This window comes from Osmia lignaria, chromosome 8 (assembly GCF_051020975.1).
Source record: "Osmia lignaria lignaria isolate PbOS001 chromosome 8, iyOsmLign1, whole genome shotgun sequence".
NCBI lineage: Eukaryota > Metazoa > Arthropoda > Insecta > Hymenoptera > Megachilidae > Osmia > Osmia lignaria.
In genome coordinates, this window is record NC_135039.1 from 12192824 (window position 1) to 12216111 (window position 23288).

The following is a 23288-nucleotide window of genomic DNA, read 5'->3' on the forward strand; positions in this document are numbered from 1 at the left end:
CGATACATACATACATGCATTCATACAAGATACACGTAACAGAAATAAAGTATAAACGCGTTCAGCTTTATAAAATATATTCTATTCGTTGTACAATTCTCTCTGGTTGCCCTAATGTATCTGTATAATGAAAAACATTCTGATAGATAGCAAGCAAGAAAAAAAAGAAAAAAAACGACAAAGACGTTCTGTTGTTATATATAAAGATATAAGTAAGACGTGTTAGAATGGTGAGAAGGCAAAAGATTAGGAAAAACTCGTTAGTACAATAGTTTCAATGTTGTAAATAAAACAGATCAATAACTATTATTATTATTACCATTATTATATTATTACTATTATTAATAATTGTATGTACATATATATATGTATATATATAATTATATGTAAGTATATAATTATATATATAAATTGAGAAGAAAAAAGTTCGTCTTTATAATAGTATCTGAAACACATGATTTTTTTATTTGCAATTCACTGTTACATGTATGTGCCTAGTTATTAGCCACGTTGCATTATATTCTACATTGTATGATAATTTAACACGTACTATCGATTAATGAATGTAACAAGTTCTTCGATATCAAACACTATATGAATATAATATTATGGCGTAACGTGTAAAGAGCTCATATTTAGGCATACATGAAATTTAATAAATCGGAATACATTTTACGAATTAATAGGCCTTGGATCATTTTCTTACTGCGCCACACCTTATGCATATTCATTCTCGAACCGTTATCATTTTTTTTTTATCTATTTATATTTCGTTCAAGAACACAGAACCTATTTTTACTTATCAGAAGTATAAATATTATGCGTGTAATTTATCGCGGAGCTAAAAACTTTCCAACGCGACGATGTTTGTATAATAAAAATAATAGAATATGTATCCGCTCTAATCTTCTTATCTTTCTTTCGAATAGACGCGCACGATCCCGCCATCTTAGTCCGCGCGTCACGATTGGTCGACACTCGGCTACGTCATAGGCGATAATCAGCGACAATTGGCTAAGAGAGGCGGCAGGCGTCTGCTATGACAGTCGAGTCAGCGGCGTCCGACGCGGTGATCAGCAGGCCACGCAATGTCTTCGTTGTCCAAAGCTCAGCTGGATGCAACAGCTGTAGAAAATTTTCGCGAATACCTACGAATACCCTCGGTTCAGCCAAATATCAATTACGGTAAGTAATATCAGGTGTAATTAAAATTTTCTAATTGCTAACCAGGCAACGTGAATTTCACGCGTGTACTTTCAAACACACGAGTAAAAATCATGCACGCATATTGCGTACCGGAATGGGGTCGCTCGTTTCCTTGTTAAGCAAATTACTCCTCGCTTCTCGAGGGCTGCTCGACTAATCTTGCACGTTAATTCACGAAGCTGTGGTACGTTTCCGCATAGAAACAGGGGTCCCTTCAATTGTCCCAGCGATAGAAGTTCGTAGCGTCGGAGACGCTACCCAGCCATTGCCATGCCCCACCCTGTGAAGAATGTTATTTCTATTTTTGTATTTTTTCTCCGACTCCCTAGAGTCTTTTTAAATCCACCGTGAAATTCCCCTTGATCGTTTGGTTCGTTTTTGCAAAAATTTGCAAATTTTCACACACAGGTATGCGAGGAATCGTGCGTGACCTGAATAGCATAGAAACCGAGATATTTGCTGATCATCCTGTTGTCTTATTTGTTTTCTATGTTTATTCGATTCTATGATTACCATTGACAAACTATGGAGAAAATTATTATATTATGTGTGTTCAGTCTGGTGAAATATAAAATGGAAATAGTACTAGATCGCTCCAGAAATTTTAAGAAATTTTTTGACAAGCACCATAGGTAGTATCAGGAGATAAGATAATATCGCTTATTGTGTCAAAAAGAAGATACGTTGTGTCTGACCTTCTTTTCAGAGGCTAATGTAATCCATGGTTGCATGACTATCTAAATTTTATCTCTGTTTGCATTTAATTTAAGCTTCGATAACAGAGCGATATAACTTTGATATTCAGAAATATTTATCAGAAACATGTTTACAATAAAAGCAATTACCTTACGCGTAGATTAGTTTCTTATTAACGAAAGAAAATTTTGTTACAGATGATTGTATTGCATTTTTACAAAAACAAGCCAAATCCCTTGATTTACCTATCAAGGTATACCAGGTTCATCCAGGAAAACCAATCGTGGTTCTCACATGGATAGGTACACAGCCGTCAGAGCCGGCTATTCTTTTGAATAGTCACATGGATGTTGTGCCTGTTTTTGAAGTAAGTATATATGTTCAATTAAGACTAAAGAAGAATGCTAGATTATTGATGAAGTAAAATTTTCAGGATATGTGGACCTATCCACCCTTTGGTGCCCAGATGGACGAGCAAGGGAACATTTATGCTCGTGGTAGTCAGGATATGAAATGCGTTGGGATACAATATTTAGAAGCGATTCGCCGGTTTAAATCAACCGGGCAACGTTTTAAAAGAACGATTCACGTTTCCTTTGTGCCGGACGAAGAGATTGGCGGAGCACTTGGCATGAAAATATTCGTTCACACCAAGGACTTCCAGGCTTTAAATATCGGTTTCGCGTTGGACGAGGGTGTAGCTTGTCCTGAAGAACAATTTTACTTGTTCTATGCCGAAAGATCCATTTGGCATGTAGCAGTGGAGTGTCAAGGCACTCCTGGCCATGGATCCCTTCTGATGGACAACTCAGCTGGAGAGAAGATAAGAACCGTCATTGATCGTTTCATGGACTTCAGAGCCAAAGAGAAAGAGAAATTGAAAAATCCTGAGCTTCAGCTTGGTGACGTCACGTCTGTTAATTTAACACAACTGCGGGTACGTATCTCCTTTCAATAATCATAGGAAATTGAATAATCCTGAACATTTAATCAAACATTTAAAGTATTCTCTATTACAAAAATTACATGTCTCTGCCTGTAGGAGAAAATAATGTTACATGGTATGTACTTGATAACCTTACGAGTACTTTTTACTAGATTTTTTTATCATATTGTGATGTTTTGTGTTTAGTATGGTATTAATATTTCATCGTTTGTTTTAGGGTGGTGTGCAAACCAACGTGGTGCCCCCGTCGTTGACAGCGATCTTCGACATCCGACTTGATCCTTCTAAAGATCATGAAGAATTTGAAGCTATGATAAAGAAGTGGTGCGAGGAAGCCGGAACTGATGTCACTTACACGTTCGAACAGAAAAATCCTAAGATAGAGAGTACACGACTGGATGATTCGAATCCTTATTGGATAGCTTTTAAAAAAGTATGCGACAATCTGGGAATAAATCTGCAAATAGGAGTCTTTCCGGGCGGGACGGATAGCCGATACGTGCGATACGTAAATATTTTTTTTTTTATCAGATTTCAGGGTTTAGTGGATGAATATGTTTAATATATTGAAACGAATGTTACAGGTTGGAATTCCTGCTATTGGTTTTTCACCAATGAACAAAACGAAAATACTTCTCCATGATCACGATGAATATCTGAACAAAGATATATTTTTAAAGGGTATTGAAATATACCTGAAACTAATCCCGGCAGTAGCCAATGTCTAAACAGCTCTTCAGACGATTATGCATCACGTAGAAGTCTCATTAACGAACCAAAGACAGTAAGGTTAATAATAAGCAGAAAATAATGAAGATACAGGCTTTTAGCAGAGGGTAGAAAAATAATGCAATTAAGCTTTATACTGGATAAGCGAAACATAGTGCAATAACCCATAAAATGTTATGTAAGATTCAAATTTTAAAATTGTTAAAAGATATATTCTAAGAATATATCAAAATTAGTAAATTTGTTAAATAGGGTCTGTTCAAGAATGATATATAGCAGAAATGATCTAATGTGAAGATAAAATGGGATCTAACAAGTCAATTAATGAAATATCCTTGCATGTTGCGAGTATTTCGAGTAGAACAGAGTATTTCATCGAAAGGACCAACTAAACGCATTTAAATAAGGTACTGAAAGACATTATTAATTCATATATTTATGATATCTAAAATGCACGATCAGTAATCAGATGAGTAGCAAACTAATCACAAGTGTTCAAATACAATGCCAAATCGTGGAATTTTGTAAAAATATCTTGTATGTTTATATATATTTGTTGAAAAAGTCATATATTTTATGAAAAGGTACAGCTAAAATTGTCTACAACAGTTATACACTTTTATAAATAGTTTATTAAATCCAAGAGAATGTTTATTGACTTTGATAGCATTGAAATTTGATTAAAAATTATAAATAATGTGAAAAAACAATCGTACAAGATGATAGTCGCTGTTGTGTTTTCCTTTTCGCATCAAAGTCGATAAATTCATGTTGGGTGCGTGTAAGTGTGTGGGTATGTTATGTATTGCATTCCCGCCATTATTGCAGTGGTTCATTCTTAACGAGACTGCCGCCCTCCCCTTTCTAGTAGAACTATGGACTCGTCCAATGTTTTCGATCCCCCACCGAATATAATTTTCGTGTCACGGGCTTAGGTTATGAAACTTTTTCGTCTCAAACGATTGCTAAAAATTAGAATCATTTTTTTAGCCAGACAGAGAATTAAAATATGTAAATATAAAACGACAGTGAATAGTTTTTCACGTAATGTTTGGGTTCGGCCATTTTGAAGTGGGGAAGGTACTAGGAGAAAACATGCGATAGCTTCTGTCAGTCGCAACGAGTACACCGAAACCTGAAACGCGTACGATTGATTATTTTTACCAAACGATCGTTCAAAGAAAATTGTTATCACGCATAAAAATGATAATTGTACATAAAAATAGAGAAGAAAATATCCTCGCAGATATCCCTCTGTCAGCCATGTGCATAAGTATATCGTTTAAAATGTCCTCACAGGCCGTGCCGGACGGCCAATCAGAATAGGGCGGCGTAACCACGTGACCGCGGCCAGCCAATCGTCGGGGCGGGATTTGAAATCGTGCGTGGTCTTTGTTCACGAGCTTGCCGTCAACGTTACTTCAGTTCCGTAAAGGGGGCCTTGTGTCGGTGTCCGTTTATACATGGTCGCTGCCAAAAATCGCATAATTCTCTTGTAAATATATGTGTGAAAGTGGTGCTTGCCCGCGAGGACGACGTGCTTTAAGGATTGTCAAATACACGGTAGGTCTGATTACGCACCATTACGTATCGTTCAATCGAGTTTTCCGGATATATCGGTGAAATATTTCGTGTGCTTTGCCGGCCCGCCGAGTCGTCGAAGCTTTCGAGTGTCAAGGTACGAGGGGGCAGTCATGACGCTTTTATGCATGAATTTTTTTTTCCCCATTCTCGATGTCTCAAAGAATCGCGAGTTACAATGTATCTACGTTACGTTCGTGTTTATTTACAACGATTGATAGCAACCGACGAATCTGTCAGAACCAGTCCCGGTGGTTCGATGAATTTTTTTTTTTTCTCTTTTTTTCGCCCCTGCGCGGTGCCGGTATTTTTAGGTCGTTTTAGATATAATTTCCACAAGCAGCCGCGGGATTCGTACGTTTACCGCGCTTCGACGGCGTAGGCGGCCGTGAACGTATCACCATGGCAATTATTTATTAAACCTACCAGCACGTTCCATAAAAATAAACAATCAGCTCGACTCGTGTCTGTCAATTCGAACTGAATGAGTGATTCATCGGGAACAGAGAATGGGCCTCGGAATTGCTTTCGGCGGGAAGAGAGTGTAATACCGGGAAATCTTCCTAATTGTAATATATATATTTCCGGTGATGAAAGCTATTGTTACACCGCGCCTTTTTATTTCTCGACGATGCCACATTCGTATCGTATCCATGGATGACAGAGGAAAATAATCGTGCACGAAAGTGGTCTTCCAACAAATTTTTCCATATTTTTCTTTCATCACGAATTATTAAACACAAGCTTAATATAAATTACTATCGATTTTCATTTATGCACCGAATTAAAATTATATACTGTTTACCGGTTTAATCAATGTTTACCTGCACGTTGCATAACGTTCTCGGCCTCTGCGCGTTTATTTTCAAAAACGACGCAACACTGATATCGAAATATCATTTTTGCAAGCACAACGATAATTCGTAATTAAGAAATTTCCTCTTCCCCGGGGATCGATAATAGCCTGGGTAATAATTAACCGGCTATTCCGGATAGGGATCGGGATCTACAGGGTCATTAAATCCCAGGGAAGAAAGGGACGATATTGTACACTTTTGTGTACCGACGTGTAACGGTGCATCGCTCGGTCATAGATTGATGGTTTCTCCGGTGGAACTTCCCAGAAGGAGGTTTTTCGAAAATGTTGCGAATAACGAGGGAGGGTCCCCCTCGTGCTGTTTCAAGCCTCACCGCCGCGGAGCTATTGACCGTGGGAACCTTCGGGGAACCCCACTTCTCGCCATATGCCCACCGCAGGAAATATCCTACAGGCTCGACCGAAATTCACCTCGGCCATGTTCGTGTTCACGAGTGATTATTATTTGTCACCGCGGACCGACTGCCCCGAATGTTTTTTGTTTGCTTAGTATATCCTCTTTTATAAATGGCCGCCTGGCCCTTTTGCGGTTACCTGAGAAAGTATAATAATTACGTAACTCAATTGCCGTTGTAAAATTATTTTATTATTTCAATTTTTTTTTTCTTTTTTTTATTTCTTAAATATTCCAACTCGGATACGCTGAAAACTAGAATCCACGTTCCATGAGTTATTAAGAACATCGTAATTACACCTTCGACCGTTTTTTGCCCCGCTCCTTTTTTTTTCTCTCTCTCTTTCTGTTTACCAAAGCATCGTTCGAGGCAAACGTTTAATTCACACGATTGTTCTGTAACGAAGTCGGAGAGTGTCTCTACGAGTTAGAAAGTCGCTTTGAAAGATGTGGAAGGATAGAGTCGTAAAAAAAGTTGGTAAATTACGCTTTCATGCGATGCTTATAGTTCGCTATTGCCACACGCTCGGACTGATTAAAATTTCGTTGCGCAAATTTCCTGTGCCGCGGTAAATTTAATTTTTAAATTACAGAAATAAATTTTTTAATTCTCCCACCTCTGAAGGGGATTATTTTAAATTTCTATTTTATTTAGAAAGTGGAATCGATTCTACAAATCGGGCCCTGTCGGGGCCCCGTGATGGTTCTAACATTTTTTCGCGCCAAATTTAATTTTTAAATTACAAAAATAAATTTTATAATTCTCTCACCTTTGAACGGGGTTATTTAAAATTTCTATTTTATTTAGAAAGTGGAATCGGTACTTGTCGCGGCTCTGTGATGGTTCTAACGAACCATTACCGAGGCAGACATTTTTTCGCGCCAATTTGCCACTGCCACACGTCCACGTGTACGTGACGTTCCCGCGTTCGATCTGTCTATGGCGGTCGATGCCGTATGCACCATTTAGTTTCCAACTGGCGTATCAAATCGTTAAATAGAAATTGGAAAATATTTTTTCGCCTTCGGTCCGAACAAGTTAGGCTCCTGGGTAACAGCTGCATACGTTATCGTCCATTTCGAGTGGGTAATAGTACCCACTCGGTTTTCAAACCCTGACGACCCAATATAATCGTTGCGTCTGGTTCAGGCGTTACGTGGAACGCAGTTATTTAATTAATAATTCGTTAGACAATCGGGCTTGTGGTCTCCGGAAAGTGAAAAATAGGGTATTTAGGAAAATTTGAAAAATAGAGGATTTAGGAAATTGAAAAATTTCAAAAATTAGAAAAATTTCAAGAGGATTTAGGAAAATTGAAAAATTTGAAAAATAGAGGATTTAGGAAAATTGAAAGATTTCAAAAATAGAGCATTTAGGAAAATTTGAAAAATGGAGGATTTAGGAAAATTTGAGAAATTTCCAAAATGGAGTCGACGGTTTTCGGCTCGATCGGCAGGGCTGGAAAGTATATTATCTAGGAGGCTGAATTTTCAAACGGTCTTGCCTCGAGAGCGGCAAGAGCCGAGAGCCCTCGCCTACCACAAACGCCGCGTTCGTTGTGTTGGTAAGCGTGTGCGCATAGGGCGGGCAGGGTGCAGACACGGTCTCGTAGCTCTGTTGCAAACACTGGTCGGCAGGAATATCAGATCGATACTCGGCGAAAAGCGCGGTAGGAGAGGCGCAGCTCTGTACACGGTTGGTCCATCGCAAGATCCAGACTGCCTGCTCTCTGCATTCGTGGGTACGCCCCTCCCCGCCGTTTAATGCCAATCAAAATCTTACCAGTTACAAGAAAAAATCTAATTCTTTTTTTTTTTTTTTTTCCTTCGTTAGATGTTATATTGTTTGATTTTAATGAAGAGATGGGGGGGGGTAAATCTTCGTATTCCTGTTACTGCTCATTGTAATGGGAGGCGAACCGTGTAATTGCGGTAGTTAATTTTATGGATATGAGAAACAGGGGTGTAATTAGGATTTTTTTCTGAGGTAGGCATTTTAGAATTTTAAAATGTTAGAACAGCGAGGGGCAGAGAACAGTAGTTGGAACATACTAAAGTGTCTAAAAAGATTAAATAGAGGCTCTGGATAGAGAGGCGGGGGTAACAGGGAGCGGTTTCCGGTGAGATCTTCATTTTCACGGCTCTTAAATAAACACTAGAAAAGCAATGTGTACTCGTGCCTTGATATATCTACTCGAGCTACGTGAAAGCGTTCAAATGGTATAGTGAGCTGACCACGTGTTTCTTGGTACAGTTTTCACGGCTGTAAATGAAAATTTATTTTCCTTATCAGATTGTCGAGAAATCGCTTTCTTACCACTGACGTAACTAGGCCTCCACAAAAATGTGAACTCGCCCCATTAATTTTCTAAAATTTTTTAATTCTAAATTTTTTAAATTCTGAAATCCTTAAATTTAAAAATTCATAAATTCTAAATTCTTTCAATTCTGAAATCCTTAAATTCTGAAATTTTTTAATTCTAAAATTCCAAAGTTCCAAAATTCTAAAATTCTGAAATTTTAAAATCTTTAAATTCTAAAATCCTTAAATTTAAAAATTTCCAGAACGCATTTCCGTTTCTAATATAATATCCAAGAAATTTATGAAAAGATCACTATCATTTAATATTCCGGAAACATTCACGTCACGTAGCGCTTCGACGAGGATGAAAGAGAAGTGATTCGGTCCCATTGCCGGGAGGAAACGGAAAAATTCCAACAGTAATTTTGGGGGGCTTCGAAATTTCGATACCTGCGGGACGGGGACGCTTTTGTGTTGGCTCAGGGCTGTCCAACGGCGTACCTAAAAATCGTGGCACGAAAGGATACCCCGGACGGTCAACGGCGATAAATGGCGACATTGTTGTATCTTATGTTCCCTCGCGCGTTAAGCTGTTCACGTGGCCTTGTTTAAACGTTTTTATCTCTTACATAACGAATAGAGAGTTCGAAGAATAGAGCATCACTTTCTCAAGCTCCTGTTCGTTAAAATGAGAGATCCCATACGAAAATAGATTTTAAGCCAATTGGGAGGGTCAGACGGGTCAGATGTTCTACTTTAGGAAATTAAAAACTTCTTTTTAATATTTCTGAAAATTTCACGCAACGTCATAAGAAATATAAAATCTCTCTCGTTATATCGCCGTGGATGGGGTTAAAGGAGGGAGAAATTTTCCAAACTTCCAAGCCCTTTTTTGGACGGTAGAAGCAGAAATAAAATTGTATCATTTTTATAGTCACTGATGTCCTTGAAAATTTCTATGAAGGTCAAATCACCCACTCGGCAATATAACGAGAGTCTCTTTCAAAGGAAGGGTCAGATGTTCTTCTTTAGGAAATTAAAAACTTCTTTTTAATATTTCTGAAAATTTCACGCAACGTCATAAGAAATATAAAATCTCTCTCGTTATATCGCCGTGGATGGGGTTAAAAGAGAGAGAAATTTTCCAATCTTTCAAGCCCATCTTTACAGGGTAGAAACAGAAATAAAATTGTATCATTTTTATAGTCACTGATGTCCTTGAAAATTCCTATGAAGGTCAAATCGCCCACTTGGCAATATAACAAGAGTCTTTCAAAGGAAATCGCTACAGCAGAAACCTTTCGTCACCGATATTAGTTTATTGACCCGTCAGGTATTCCACATTGTTCCACCTCTGTTGCAACGAAATCTTATGAAAATGTTAGCATGTTACAAAATTATTCAACGATAGTAACAGTAGGGATAGGATCGTATAGGGGGGGGGGGATTGCGTGACCTATTTGCATACAAACGAGAGGGTAAACGCAACGTTTATCGAGGCTTGACGAATCCTGGTCGCGAACATTATCGGCGGAAGTGTACACCGTGAAGGAAGTAGCCGGGTGAGCACCGCGGCCATGGGAAAAGATTTGCCGTGAGATGCGTTTCTATGTTTTCGCGACCGTGAAACCGTCCTTTGACTCGGCTACGTTTTACTCGTTCCGCCGTGGAAGAGTTACTCTTCGGAAAGTTCAATATTTATTAGGAACAATAGGCGAGCCAGTTGCGGGAAGGTCGGGCCGAGGGATGGTTGAATATCGAGGCAAGAAAGCGGGGGGGGGGGGGGGGTAATTGAGCCGGTGTTAAAAATTCGTAGCTACCTGCCAGGAAAGAACTTCCGCCGTCCGACACGCTTCGACTCTCTCCTTACCTGCGCGTAATGGTAGTTTCGAGAACAAAGGGACAGCCAGCTTTTACACCTGTACCCTGCAAATACCACAAAAACTTGGGGCACCTTCGAAGGGATCGGGGAAAACCTTCCTTTCCTTCGGTTCCTTCGAGGTGACCACTTTTGGGTAACAGGAATAGAATTAACGTAATAACGAATTTTGTTAAGATAAGGGAAGAAGGGCGCAGGGGAGAGGCGACAAGAGAATCCAGCTGCCGAGTTCAAAGACACGTAATGAAATTGACTGCTCCCGGCAGCTGGCCGGCGAGGAGCAATACCCGGCAAGGATAAAAACATGGCCAATCTTTATTCGGCATTGTAAATTTATGAGCTGAGTTAATTCCTGATCGTCGTTCGACTCGAACCGAATGGGAATTGTTAACCTTTTTTTTAATACGTATGTACGGTACATTAAACTGGCAATGTATTATAGAAAGTCTGGCACAATTTCATGACATAAAAGTATCGCGAGATCCTACTTATGGTACATCAATTTAAAGTTCAAAGTCTAAAGAAAATAACTGCATAAGGATTTTGTTGAAATTTTTTAGAGAAAATGAAGGGTTCTTTATTGGAACAAAGAAGGGTTGAAATTTGTTATCATGAGGTATAATTAGAGACTGATTATTTAATATTAAGAATATCCATGAAATCTTTATGTAATTATTTTTGGTACACTATAAGCTTTAAATTGATGTAACATGAGTGCTATTTTGTGATACTTTTATGTCATGAAATTGTGTCGGTAAAAAGATACATCGTGTCCCAACGTTATCGGACGGACAAAAGTCCATTTATTAGACGAACACGATTCACATTCGACTCACTTCATATACAAGCCTTCTTCTGTGCGATTGAAACCGGTTCTCCGGCAACGATCACAAAGAAACCCGGCGTTTTATGCGCACGCGAAGCCTAAACCCGTCGATTGGCCGACTTTGCCTCTCAACATTTATCAGGAATTCTAAAATTCAAAGATATTAAAACTCTGAAATTATTTCGTTCCAAAGTCCTGAGATTTTGACGTAATTTATTTGTTTCATTTGCACCGTGGTAAACGTACAGTCAAATATTTCCCTCTGGTACGAGCCGGCTCCGTGCAGCTGCGGCTGCTTTTCACCGTGCAGCAGTGGAAGCTGCGTTTAGGCTCACCTCGATATTTATTTTTCGAATTTCTCGTGTTACGAAGGAAACTGTTAGGTTTCCCTATGGAAAATGGGGATATAGGAGTGGCAAGAGTATAATTTATAATTATTAATTATTATAGAATTATAAAATTCAAAGTATAACTGGAAAATATGAATAATTAATAAATATCAATTCAAATTTTCGCGCGTAAACGTTTACTCGAAAGTGATAGGGCCAGATTTCTATATATACAGGGCCATCTCCTGTACATTGGCATTCTCCTCGGGGTTGTCTCCGGGGAAGGATCAAGAGCAGGGACATCGCCATTTTTCCCAGGGAAACCTGATTTTATCGAGTGTACACGATAATGATTGTATCGAAACGCAAAGGGTTAAGGAACATAGGAGTTGGTCGAGCTTCGTAATTACGAGGAGCTTCCATGGGGAAAGAACAGCGGATCTTCCCCTTTCTCGATACAAACTCCCTCTCCCTCTTTGTGTATATATGTTTATCAGTTCCATCGTCTTGCCACGGACGTTTCGTCAGGTGTTTCAGATATACAGCTGCACCAATGTGCACTCGCACACCGTTACGAAAACCAGGTGAAAGGGAAATCTGGTCGATTGTTGTAATTTGTGGAGGAGTTGTTATCTAACTCAACTCCAGTTTTGTAGGCTTGTTACCCCTTCTTCTGATCTTTGAATATTAGGGAAATGGGTGAAGATTCATCAAAATTCCAAAGTTATGAAATTCAAAAATTTTAAGGTTCTGAAATTATAAAATTCCAAGGTCTTGAAATTCTAAAATTCCAAAATTCTAAAATTCTAACACTTGACCCTGTTAAGAAGCTAATGGCTCTCTCATACTCCATACTAAATCCCAGTTACACCAGATAATAATTTTCACCAGATAATTTTCCACAGAATAACTGTTGAACCTGTTCGAGTCCAAAGATCACAAAGCAAGTTAGCTGACGGATGGAAAACGTTGGAGGGATCGGCGTCTAGGATGAAATAGAGGTAGTCGTGCAGGGGCCCTTTATGACCTGCGAAGGATTTCAGGTTGAATAGCTTCAGGGTCTTAGGATCGTCTAACGCTCGAGGACCCTTCTCGGAACTCGAGCTTGAAGAGGCGAGGGAAGAAAGATTATCCTGTTGCATGAACGAGATACAATTTTCGACGACGACCCTCCTTCCTGTAAATGGCCAAGCATAAAATTACACGCTTACGACCCCTTTGCAAATTTATTTTTAATCGATACGTCCTCCTTTCCTTACAATTTTTCCAAATATTAAACTCATTCTCAGCTTCCTAAAAATTCTAATTTTTACACTTATGCTAATTGAAAAATTCCAAAATTCCAATTTTTCCCAAGTCGACCCGAGGGCACTGGCATAGCCGGTGGTTGCCTCTGAGAACGACCGAGTGGAACGACCATTTGATACTCTGCGATATTATTACAAGTAAGTGGACATTCTTTTTCAAGGCTGTTCCTCGTATTCCTCGGTCAAGTTTTCGCCAAAGACATTGAGAAGCGGCCAGGGCCGTGCCCCGACGGTCCTCACCCTTGATACTTAATATCCTTGCTAATTCGTTTGACCTAGTTTCGTACTGCTTACTATAGCAAACTTATTCCGCTTGAAAAAACATTTTAGAGATGTGGGAAAATACGCAGCTGTTACCCTGGGCTCGAATTTGTTAACAATTTACCGACCGGTAGCGAATGAACAAATATTTCCCTGACATTAAAAAAATTATATAAGAATATGGAAGCTTACAGTACATTTTAATAATTGTAACTCAATAATAGATAAGAAATTATTGGTTACCGTGGCAACCATTAATAGGTTACCGGTCGATAAGTGTGGGGACAAAAATTCGATTTATAGGTTACCGGTCGATAAGCGTGGGGATAAAAATTCGATTAATAGGTTACCGGTCGATAAGCGTGGGGATAAAAATTCGATTAATAGGTTACCGGTCGATAAGCGTGGGGACAAAAATTCGATTAATAGGCCATCGGTCGGTAAAATATTAAAAATGGATTGACACGCGTAGAAGGTAATCTTAAACCTTGGAAGTTTTATTTTAGTTTCAATTACTATGTGCAACGAGCATTCTCAGATTAACTTATCGACTGCACACGGTTGAAGAGCTATTTTATAAATGCTGCCGCTTGTTGCTCCTCGGGTCGACGACCCGGCCATCTCTGTTTTTAATTTTCTCTCGTTGAAAAATTTCCACGGGGACGATTTTCGTCCTAACCTCGCTGCGAATTCATCGCAATTATCGGCCCGTGAATATATTACGCTCGGTTGTCGTAACGGCTCGATGAGTCAACGGTATTATATATCAGTCATAATATTATATATCACGTGTGTGTAATTTACAAACTTAACCGGGCTTTTGCGCTAGTATGTATGATCGTAATAACGAGGCCGTGGAACGAGGAATTTCGTTACCCAAGACGAAAATACGTATAGCGTGTTGTTCACGGCGGATGTACGAAGCGATGCATACACGATTGCATCTGACCGCAGATTCCACGGAGTGCTCGATGTAAACGTGCCCTGTGCACAGCTCATTTGTGGCCGGAGTAGCATTTACACACGCTTACACGAATGTTCGCCGGAGTCAACGTTACAGTCCGCGCTTCTGGGAATTGAACTTCTTTAGAAAAAGTTTCTTAACCCTTTGAAGCACTCTTTACCTCGCAGAGAATTAATAATTTAAAATAGAATAGATAGGGTATCTTTAATGTTACATCTTTTGGATTACAATTTTGAATTTGAGTATTTTCCCGCGCTTGTAATAAATGGCGCCAGATTTGAATAATTGGATGTACCATGATATAAAAAAAAAATGATGAACATTGAATAAAATTTTAGCTCATAAGCGCCATCGAATAACGTTTCATTACATTTCTAAAAATATCGTTCAGTCACGTAGACTTGAATGTCTCGTGCGCGTAAAGGCCACTCCACGCTACACGAGTTGTGTTACGTGGAGCAGGGTCAGTTCTCTGTTTGTCTTTCTCTCTCTCCCCCCTCCTTCTCCCCCGATAATTCAACCGCCTGTTTTCCCTCCACTTTGTACAGGTATTTTTAGAGCAAAGTCTTGATCAGCCACCAGTTATATGTACTAAGGAAAATCACCGTAGTCATTTGTAAGTTACGGGTATTCAAATTTCGCGCCGTTCGAGATCAGATGCGCGCGCAGCATCCTAGGTACAAAAATTGTTTTGATTGTTTTTTTTAAATTAAAAAGACGGAGGGCTGACAATATCGTCCTTGTATTTATCAACGATACCGATTTTATTCGTTTCGAAGAAGAACGTCTCCGTCTTATTCGTCCCGCTGATAATTTGATGGTTGGTAGCGCATCCGGCGCCCGACATGTGCGTAACACGAGCTCCTCGAGTGGAGTGGTTTGTTCTGTAGGCCACGGCTCGGGAGAACTCCGTCCCACGAATCGTCGAACTAGCGGACGAGAGGCGGACGGAAAGAAACGAGAGGATTCTTCGTGACAGAGAAATATCGGAGCCGCGGAGAAAGAACCCGAAGGATTGATAATATCCTTGATCGTTAATGAGGGTTGAGGTGGAGGAATCTACCTACCTTTTTCTTTCGCCAACTGTCTCGGGTCCCGGTGATCGGCGGGGGGGAAAAAATGAAAGATGAAACGGTAAAAAGTAATCATCAATGTCACAGGGAAGAGGCAGAAAATTCGTGGCGGGACATCAAACGTGGCAACGAACAGACGTGGAAAAAGAATCGACGGATAAAAACACGCTCGCCGGACGGAGAGAGCGATAGCTTCGAACAGAAGAGGATCAAAGCGGTTTCTCTTCGTACCGTAGAGACAGAGATGGAGCCAGAGTTGGTTCGACGAGGACGGAACGATTGAAAGAGAAAGAATGAACGCATTCGAGAGCCTCCATGATGGAACGAAACTGACAAAGACACGCGAAGAGAGTGAAATAGTTAAACGAGGAAAGGGTTACGAGTAGGGTTATGATGGCGGCGAGCGGGGGGGGATTGATACTACGAGTCCACGCGTTCTATAGTAAATCGACTATAGTACTATGAGTCAGTCACACCCACAAGCCGGTTGTGGGTTCAAGACCCTCGTCGCGCGCTCGTACACACTGTGTACACTCAAACGCGCGCGCACACATGCCGTGTAATGCTGCGAGGTCACGCGTACGTATGCGCTCGAGAATCTATTGGCCTTGCTACGAGAGATCGTGAGGATGATCCTCAGATTCGATAAAATTATCGAAATTCAACGGGGCGCGCATTCCTTTTTTTTTACCAGAGAAATATTATCTGTGATAGATTCGTATTGAATTAAGCTAGGGACGTACCTAGAGGTCGCGAGCCCCGGGCAAAACTCTTGATAATATTTAACTCTAGATTGCCGGGGCGAGTCAATTTTACTCATTTATTATTTTGTTGCTATATATATAGAAAAATTTAAATAATTTTCTTTCCAATTTAGTTCCAATACTGTTAATTAGACGCCATTTTTAAAGTATCGAAACGCGGGGCCCGGCGCTAACGACGGCCCTGAATTAGGCGCGCTTATCTTTGACCTCTTTTTTTTTACTGAAAAATCTTGAGACTTAGGGATGTGTTAGGAAAAATATTAGACACGTCGCGTATTATTCTCGGCGAGCCGAGTTGCAAACTGCAGTTTGTGCAGGCAGAATATTAAACTCCAGGGAAGGGGGGGATGGGCGTCCATGTGAAAATGATCGATGGACGAGAGACCGAGTTTTAATGAAACCGATATTTTCATCGAGCAATTACCGTCCATGGTACTTGAAATAAACCCGAGAATCTCACCCCTGAGTTTCACAGAAATTCAATTTTTTAATTAATTTCCTTCTGTAATTTCAGTCAGGTGAATGTTGGATACGGAGAGTAGACACGGTACTGGGCTGGTTCAGGGACCGACGAGGGACCCTTGGCTCACGATGGATTACTACCTCGGCACGGATAGCCTGTCGCTGCAAGAGATGCTCGACGTCGACATCAAATGCGAAATCGAAGGAGTGATCGGCGGTCACACGGAATTGGGTTTCAATTTCACCGATATGTCCAGCTTAGAGATGGACGACGACCCGATCGGTTGCCAGGGGGACATCAGTGGATGGTTTGGTTCCACCAGTTTGATCAATGGGAACAGCAATTCATCCAATAGGTATTTATCCTCCACGGACTGTAAATTTTCAATTTGTACATCAATTAACAAAATCCCAATCTTTCAGCAATTTCAATCTGGACCTAAGCGGAAGCGACGCCGCCTCCATTATGGTGAACCCAAATTCTGTGATGCCTCACATAGCGATCCGTAGTCCCAGCCCGAACAACGGCAGGAGGCACTTCTCGTTCTCCACGAGGAAGGAGATAAAGGAGGAGAAGATAGACGTGGAGGACGAGCTGGAGAACGATGCCGGTAGTTACATAGAGAACGAGAATGAGCATGAAAACGACAACGACAACGAGCTGGAGAACGAAATTGGCAACGACACCGAGACCGAGCAATACGAGAACGACATCACGGAAACTGAAGAGGATTCCGAGGACGAGCAAGAGATCTCGAAGCCCGTGACACCGTCGAAATTGAAAACAGTACCAGTATCCACCCTGAAGGCTTCGCCGCAGTTTTTAAAGACACAGACAACCACCAAGATAAACGGCATGCCCGGCATCAGGGTACGGAACTTCAAACTCCTTCAGAATCCTAATCAGACACCTCAGCACGTGCGAAAGCAGATCTACAACAATAACGTGCACATCAGTCCAGGAGCCGGCGCTATGGCGTCCATGAAAAGGGAGAAGGAATTCGATTTGTCCGACTACGACGACAAATCTTATCCCAAACCGGCTTACTCATACTCCTGTTTAATCGCGATGGCGTTGAAAAACAGCCAGACCGGCTCTCTACCCGTGTCTGAGATATACAATTTTATGTGGTAAGTTGGAAGTTGGCTCCATAGATAATTGTATCGTTTGATAAGTTTAGAGAGGGTTCAAGGCACGATCAATACTTTTTTGATAGCCAACGTACAATAGAGCAGATTTATACTCAACAAACGGTGTCGCCTGTCGCTTATTTTCGACCATTTGGCCGGAAGGATAAGGGCTGGTCGAAGCCCTCCGATGGTTAGCCTAAGGGGGGAGAAAGTATTGTCCTCCCCCCTTTATTCCCAGGTTGTACGAGGGGGGAGCTGCCATTTTGTACGGGGCCCTTGGAGTACCAGGTGCATGCCAGGGTACAGTCCCCATAGAAAATCCACGGCTCCTTTGTTTAACTAGCTTTCCCCCCTCGTAACTGGTTACTACGCTACAGTCTGTTTTATATTCTATCAGTGGTTTTACATATTTTATAGAATTTTCTGATAAATATCTAAGACTTAATTGTTTTTTTAGCGAGCATTTCCCATATTTCAAAACGGCACCGAACGGCTGGAAGAACTCTGTCAGGCACAATTTGTCCTTGAACAAGTGCTTCGAGAAGATAGAGAAGCCAGCTGGTAATGGGAACCAGAGGAAAGGTTGTCTGTGGGCGATCAACCCGGCGAAGGTAGCCAAGATGGACGAGGAGGTGCAAAAGTGGTCGAGAAAGGATCCTCTTGCCATCAAGAAAGCTATGATATATCCGGATCACTTGGAGCTTCTCGAGAGGGGGGAGATGAAGTACGCCGGTAGCGGGGACGTGTCCGAGGAAACTGAGAGTTCCGGCGACGAGGCCGTCGAGGAGAGTACCGCCTTCGACGAGTCCATCCGCGGTCACCTGGCTGCGAACTCCGTGACCGACAGTTATGACGAGAGCAGTCAGGACTGCGACGTCGACATCACGGAACAGCTGTACGACGAGATCGACATCGAGGAGAACAAGGAAGCGTTGCACATGCAGCTGAACATCTCTAAACAGGAGTCGTTCGAGTACGAGCTTAGCCCCAGTACGAAGAGGCAAAAGACGTTGACCGGTACGATACAGGGTAATTATTTGTATCAACCTGTGACCACGTCGCGAAGAAAAACGCCTCTCCTTTTGCGAGCCGGCATGGGCAGCGGTTCTTTTCTTAAAATCGATTAAGCCTGAACGTAAATTCCTAATTTTATATACTGTCGATAGAAAGACAGAGGAACGAGATACGAATTCGTAGAGAATAATTGATACAGAGAAAATTCTGTGCTTTTTATTTCATACTTAACCCTGCTATTCTATGCCGATTTAGCGATTCTCGTTTATTTATAGGGACTTATAGGAAGTACACATTTTTTCCCCACTGGGAGTTTGTCTATAAGTAAATGAAAAGATTCAGAGGATAGTAGGGTTAAGGAGGAGGAAGAACTTGTGTATCATGGAAATGAAGAGAATTTATTTTGTAATAAGTTATGATTTCTTTTTTATTTTTCTACCAGTACTACCACAATTTTCACTTCTAGATGATTCTTAAAATTGATGATACATAAGTTTTTTTTTTAATATGTTGGCAACGCGTTAAACATGATTATTTTAAAGTACAGTTTCTTATAATTTGACCTCTGAATGTTTTTATTTAACAAATATCTCTGTATCAAATATCTTCGACCGTTATCGACAGCTGTCAATAGCAACGTTCGTTACAGCTACAGAAATTGTACATGCAAAATCATTTTTTAAATTAACGCGCGAAACAGGTACAGTATGTATCATAGTGTCCGTTCGTCTAGTATATTTTGTAATTTCAAATCAATTATTGAAATTCTAAATTATTGAATATTCTAAAGTTTTTATCAGATGATTATGTTAATTATTTTAACGCTTTTATTAAATAATTAGATTTATGATATTTGCTGCAGTTAAACTTGGATTCCAAAGTTAGTGCTTTTTCACCAGACGAACGGACACTATGATGCATACTGTACAAGGGATATGTATCTAGTTTTCTTTCGAGTAGAATTTTTACATACGACCGATGACGAAGATAAATGTAATCGTTTGAAAATTTTCGTGTACAATTGTTCGGAACGAATAGAAAGGAAGAAAAAAAGAAAAAAAAAAGTAAGTTAGATAACATTCGTAGATCAATAAGTATTTTGGTCATCAATTGGCCAGACTGATGTATTATACTTTTTTACACATTGCTGGACTAAGTAATAATTGTAAATTTTTATCGCGAGCTGTATACCTGACAATTTTCAAGTTACTTAGATTCGCATAACCGATATAAGATAGAGTACAAAGACGGGACAGCTATAGGAGGAATTTGAGTGTGTAAAAAAATTTTGTAGTATATGTAGAAACACAGTTGGGGATCGTATACCTGATTTAAACGTTCTATATTCCCAACGCGAAACTTGTTTCTTCTCTCTGATGTAACACGTTGCTTCTTTTTTTTTTATATATTTGTTTTTTATATTTAAGCGTTGAGACGTTCCTCGATATTCAATTTTAGGCCAGTGGAATTAGATAACCTTCAGATTCAGCGTGTAACTATTCTTTTTTTTATATGTATATGTATACATACGTATGTACAGAGTGTTTCGGAATTCGCGTTGGTCCTGTGAACGGGTGGTAGCTGGGGCGATTTTGAACAACGATTTTGAAGCTTCGTTTTTGAATTATTGAGGGAAAACACTGGCCAATCAGAGCGCGTATAGCGCGTGGGCTCAGGGACGGCGGCCTCGACTCCTGCGCCCGTGTGCTGCGCACGCTCTGATTCGCCAGTGTTTTTCCTTAATAATTCAAAAACGAAGCTTCGAACAACATTTTCGCAAAGGAAAATGTTGTTCAGAATCAACCCAGCTATCACCCTTTCACAGAGCCAACGCGAGTTCTGAAACACTCTGTATATTTTTCTGTTTAGTTATTCGTCTCGATAGAAAAACAAACGATCTACTTAATTTTTTTCATCTTGTCTGTTCGTACAACTTAGGATGTAATGTTTTCCCGTGCGTTTTGAAGTACCGTGTTTGTGTATCACTGGAAATCAGAAATTATGCTCTTATGGTAACATACCGGAGAAAAGTAGAAAGAGTCGTGATGTTTTAAACGTATTTTCGTGTACTCTCTTTTTTTTTAAGCGAACTAACGATACAGTTTTAAGATTATAAATAATCTTAACCTTTTTACAAAGCACTTTGTAATACCATAATGCTGTACGACTCTTTTACAATTATCTCAGGTATGTCTTGTGAGTACAGAGATTTTTTCTTATATTTTCGTGCGTTGTAAAAAAAAAAAAATGGAAACGTAACATATTCTAAAAAGTAGAGAAAAACGTCACGAGTTAGATTAGTAGATCTGGTCTTGGAGCGTTCGAAGGAATTTCGTACGAAACCTGTAAATAGCGACAAGTATTGTCTTTTTACAAACTAGTTTTACATGGTACAGTAACTTCGTCCCGCAGGGACGTTGTAAAATGTCGCTTTAAGGTGTACAAAGGCTACTTTATTCTTTCTCCTTTCTTTCTTTTTTTTTTTTTTTAATAAGAAAAGAAAAAACAAAAAAACGAGAGATGGGACCAATGTTATTAGAATTGATCTAAGTTTACATTTAGCATTCTAACTTATCTTTCTGTAAGATATCAGATTTAACGAGCACACTTCTGTACAGACACTGTAAATATCTTAATTTTTCCCTTCTGATAAGTAACAAAATAGCTTTCAATCGAGTTACTGGATTCATGGAAGCGTTGAACTATTCTAATTGATAAGTTTTATAATGAAAACGTTGTGTAGGAACTTGTGTATTACTAGGACATATAATGTAGGCTATTTTATTTCTTAACAGGTTTGATACTTCTTCGATCCTGGCATGCGTAGAATTACTTGATTAATGTAGTTTGCGGTTTAATTTAAGTATTTGCTAATTTCACGTATTATCTGATCTCGATGAAGGGTCACAACCCTTATGAAGATGAATGAATGTTCAGTCATTAAGTATTTCTAACGAGTTGCTGTTCAGTAATAAGCGTAACCTAGAATTTTTTTTTTTATTTCACTTCTGACCTTAGCAACTTAGCTTGTGTACACCTTGAAGAATGCCATAACGATACTGAACATATTTTTTTAATACATTTTAAGTGAAAGGTGCTGCGAAGAAAGCAAATGGTACAGACGAACCGTGCATCAGTCACTTTTCAAACTTTTGTAATTGCAAATTTTTGTACAAGTAGTCGGTAATTAAAAACTCATTTGTAAAATTTAGTATTACATAAGAGCGTTCTCATTTATTGTATTACGTAACGATGATGTTTCATTTCTTCTTCTAAATTCAACAAGGATTTAATCCTATTTTCCACTGAAAAGTTTCGGTGAAAAAAGGCGCCAAATTTGAATAAGTATATTCAATTACTGTCAGGACAGTCTTTACTACTCAACAGGAACAAATTACCTTTATATGGAGAATTAATATTCATATTGTAGGTTTTTATTTATATTTCAACTTAGAATGTGGATAGATTAATACTCATGATATGAAACATGTACTTGCAAGTGTTAGACTGCGAATGATGGTTTTTTCAAAATTTTTGCTATTGTTATTTCTGTGATTGATAAAGAAGCAAATCAGACAAGCAATATCACTGCCAATCAGTGGTTAAAGTATCATAGGATCTTTGCCACGGTTTGAAAGATCTCTCTTCTATGATTAATGTTAATTTTATGTTATTATTGAAGTCTGCTTCAAGCATCGAGCTCTTTCATTTACGTTAACATGAAATCAAGAGTCGTATAACTCTTTTGCTGTACAATAAAGTAAAAGTATTGTTTATTTTATTAATTAAGCGTATCTTAGGCCAAAAACATAATCTTCTGGCTTAGCTTGTAAAATTTGAAAATTCAAGTACAGTAATTCTGTATCGTTTCAAATAAAAGATCAACACTGTACATAGCTACAAATAGTATCCACTGTGATCAATACATTAACTCAATTAGTTGAGCAATCAGATGTGCAGGACTTGCATTCCATTTGAAACAAATTGTAACCCTTTATCTTTTATAGAGGAGAAAACAGAGAATTGCTGAAAGATTTTTAATATTTCTTTCTATTTTTCTACACAGTGGAACCAGTAAGGATACTTCAACAAAATTTTCTCATTATAGGTACAATAAATAAAGGGTTAAACTCCTGCAAATGATTGTAGTTATAATCCTTAATTAAGTTAATTCAAACGACTTACGATAAGAAGTTAGTATAGTTTTTGTACCTGTTTGTAATATTTCTATACGATATAATTAATGTATGTAACATCCGTGTAGATGCAGCAGAGCAATTTGTAACAATAATGTATATGTGCAATGAGAAGTTTCAGTAATAAAATTTTAGGAAATGTAGAGATTGTTTTCTAATTATTTTGCAAATAAACGTAATATAATTTGCTGTATTCTTGTTCAGTTTTATTATTCTAATGATACTGTTATAAATAATCATTATATACATTTTTGATTATTATTACTGCAGAGTGATTAATTTTAAAACTTAGAAATAGTTCGTAATTGAATATTATTTAAATTTCGTGTCGTAAGTATACCATTGACTACA

At 39.1% G+C, this 23288-nt stretch overlaps 2 protein-coding genes across 3 annotated transcripts; both read left to right on the forward strand.

Moving 5' to 3' along the window:
• The first annotated feature begins 1024 nt into the window (after positions 1-1024).
• Positions 1025-4145, forward strand: LOC117606634 (aminoacylase-1). The gene is made up of 5 exons (XM_034329335.2): positions 1025-1185; positions 2100-2269; positions 2336-2839; positions 3066-3356; positions 3433-4145. Exons 1-5 carry the CDS (start codon positions 1089-1091, stop codon positions 3574-3576), a joined length of 1206 nt encoding a protein of 401 aa, XP_034185226.1. The 5' UTR covers positions 1025-1088; the 3' UTR covers positions 3577-4145.
• Positions 4146-4298: 153 nt separating this feature from the next.
• jumu (Forkhead box protein N4 jumeau) lies at positions 4299-21740 on the forward strand. 2 transcript variants are annotated; one of them, XM_034329333.2, is made up of 5 exons: positions 4299-5140; positions 12671-16566; positions 16649-16952; positions 17020-17727; positions 18185-21740. In XM_034329333.2, exons 3-5 carry the CDS (start codon positions 16657-16659, stop codon positions 18852-18854), a joined length of 1674 nt encoding a protein of 557 aa, XP_034185224.2. In that variant the 5' UTR covers positions 4299-5140; positions 12671-16566; positions 16649-16656; the 3' UTR covers positions 18855-21740. The 2 variants fall into 2 exon arrangements, with proteins under 2 accessions (XP_034185224.2, XP_034185225.2); XM_034329334.2 differs by lacking the exon at positions 12671-16566.
• The last annotated feature ends 1548 nt before the right edge of the window (positions 21741-23288 follow it).

What these genes read in the sequence shown, in the direction of transcription:
- jumu (XM_034329333.2), top strand. Translation starts at nt 16,657, where the DNA reads ATGTTGGATACGGAGAGTAGACACGGTACTGGGCTGGTTCAGGGACCG. An exon ending in AACAGCAATTCATCCAATAG is followed by an intron (nt 16,953 to 17,019) that starts GTATTTATCCTC and finishes CCAATCTTTCAG; the next exon opens with CAATTTCAATCTGGACCTAA. An exon ending in GAGATATACAATTTTATGTG is followed by an intron (nt 17,728 to 18,184) that starts GTAAGTTGGAAG and finishes TTGTTTTTTTAG; the next exon opens with CGAGCATTTCCCATATTTCA.
- LOC117606634 (XM_034329335.2), top strand. Translation starts at nt 1,089, where the DNA reads ATGTCTTCGTTGTCCAAAGCTCAGCTGGATGCAACAGCTGTAGAAAAT. An exon ending in TCAGCCAAATATCAATTACG is followed by an intron (nt 1,186 to 2,099) that starts GTAAGTAATATC and finishes ATTTTGTTACAG; the next exon opens with ATGATTGTATTGCATTTTTA. An exon ending in ATAGCCGATACGTGCGATAC is followed by an intron (nt 3,357 to 3,432) that starts GTAAATATTTTT and finishes CGAATGTTACAG; the next exon opens with GTTGGAATTCCTGCTATTGG.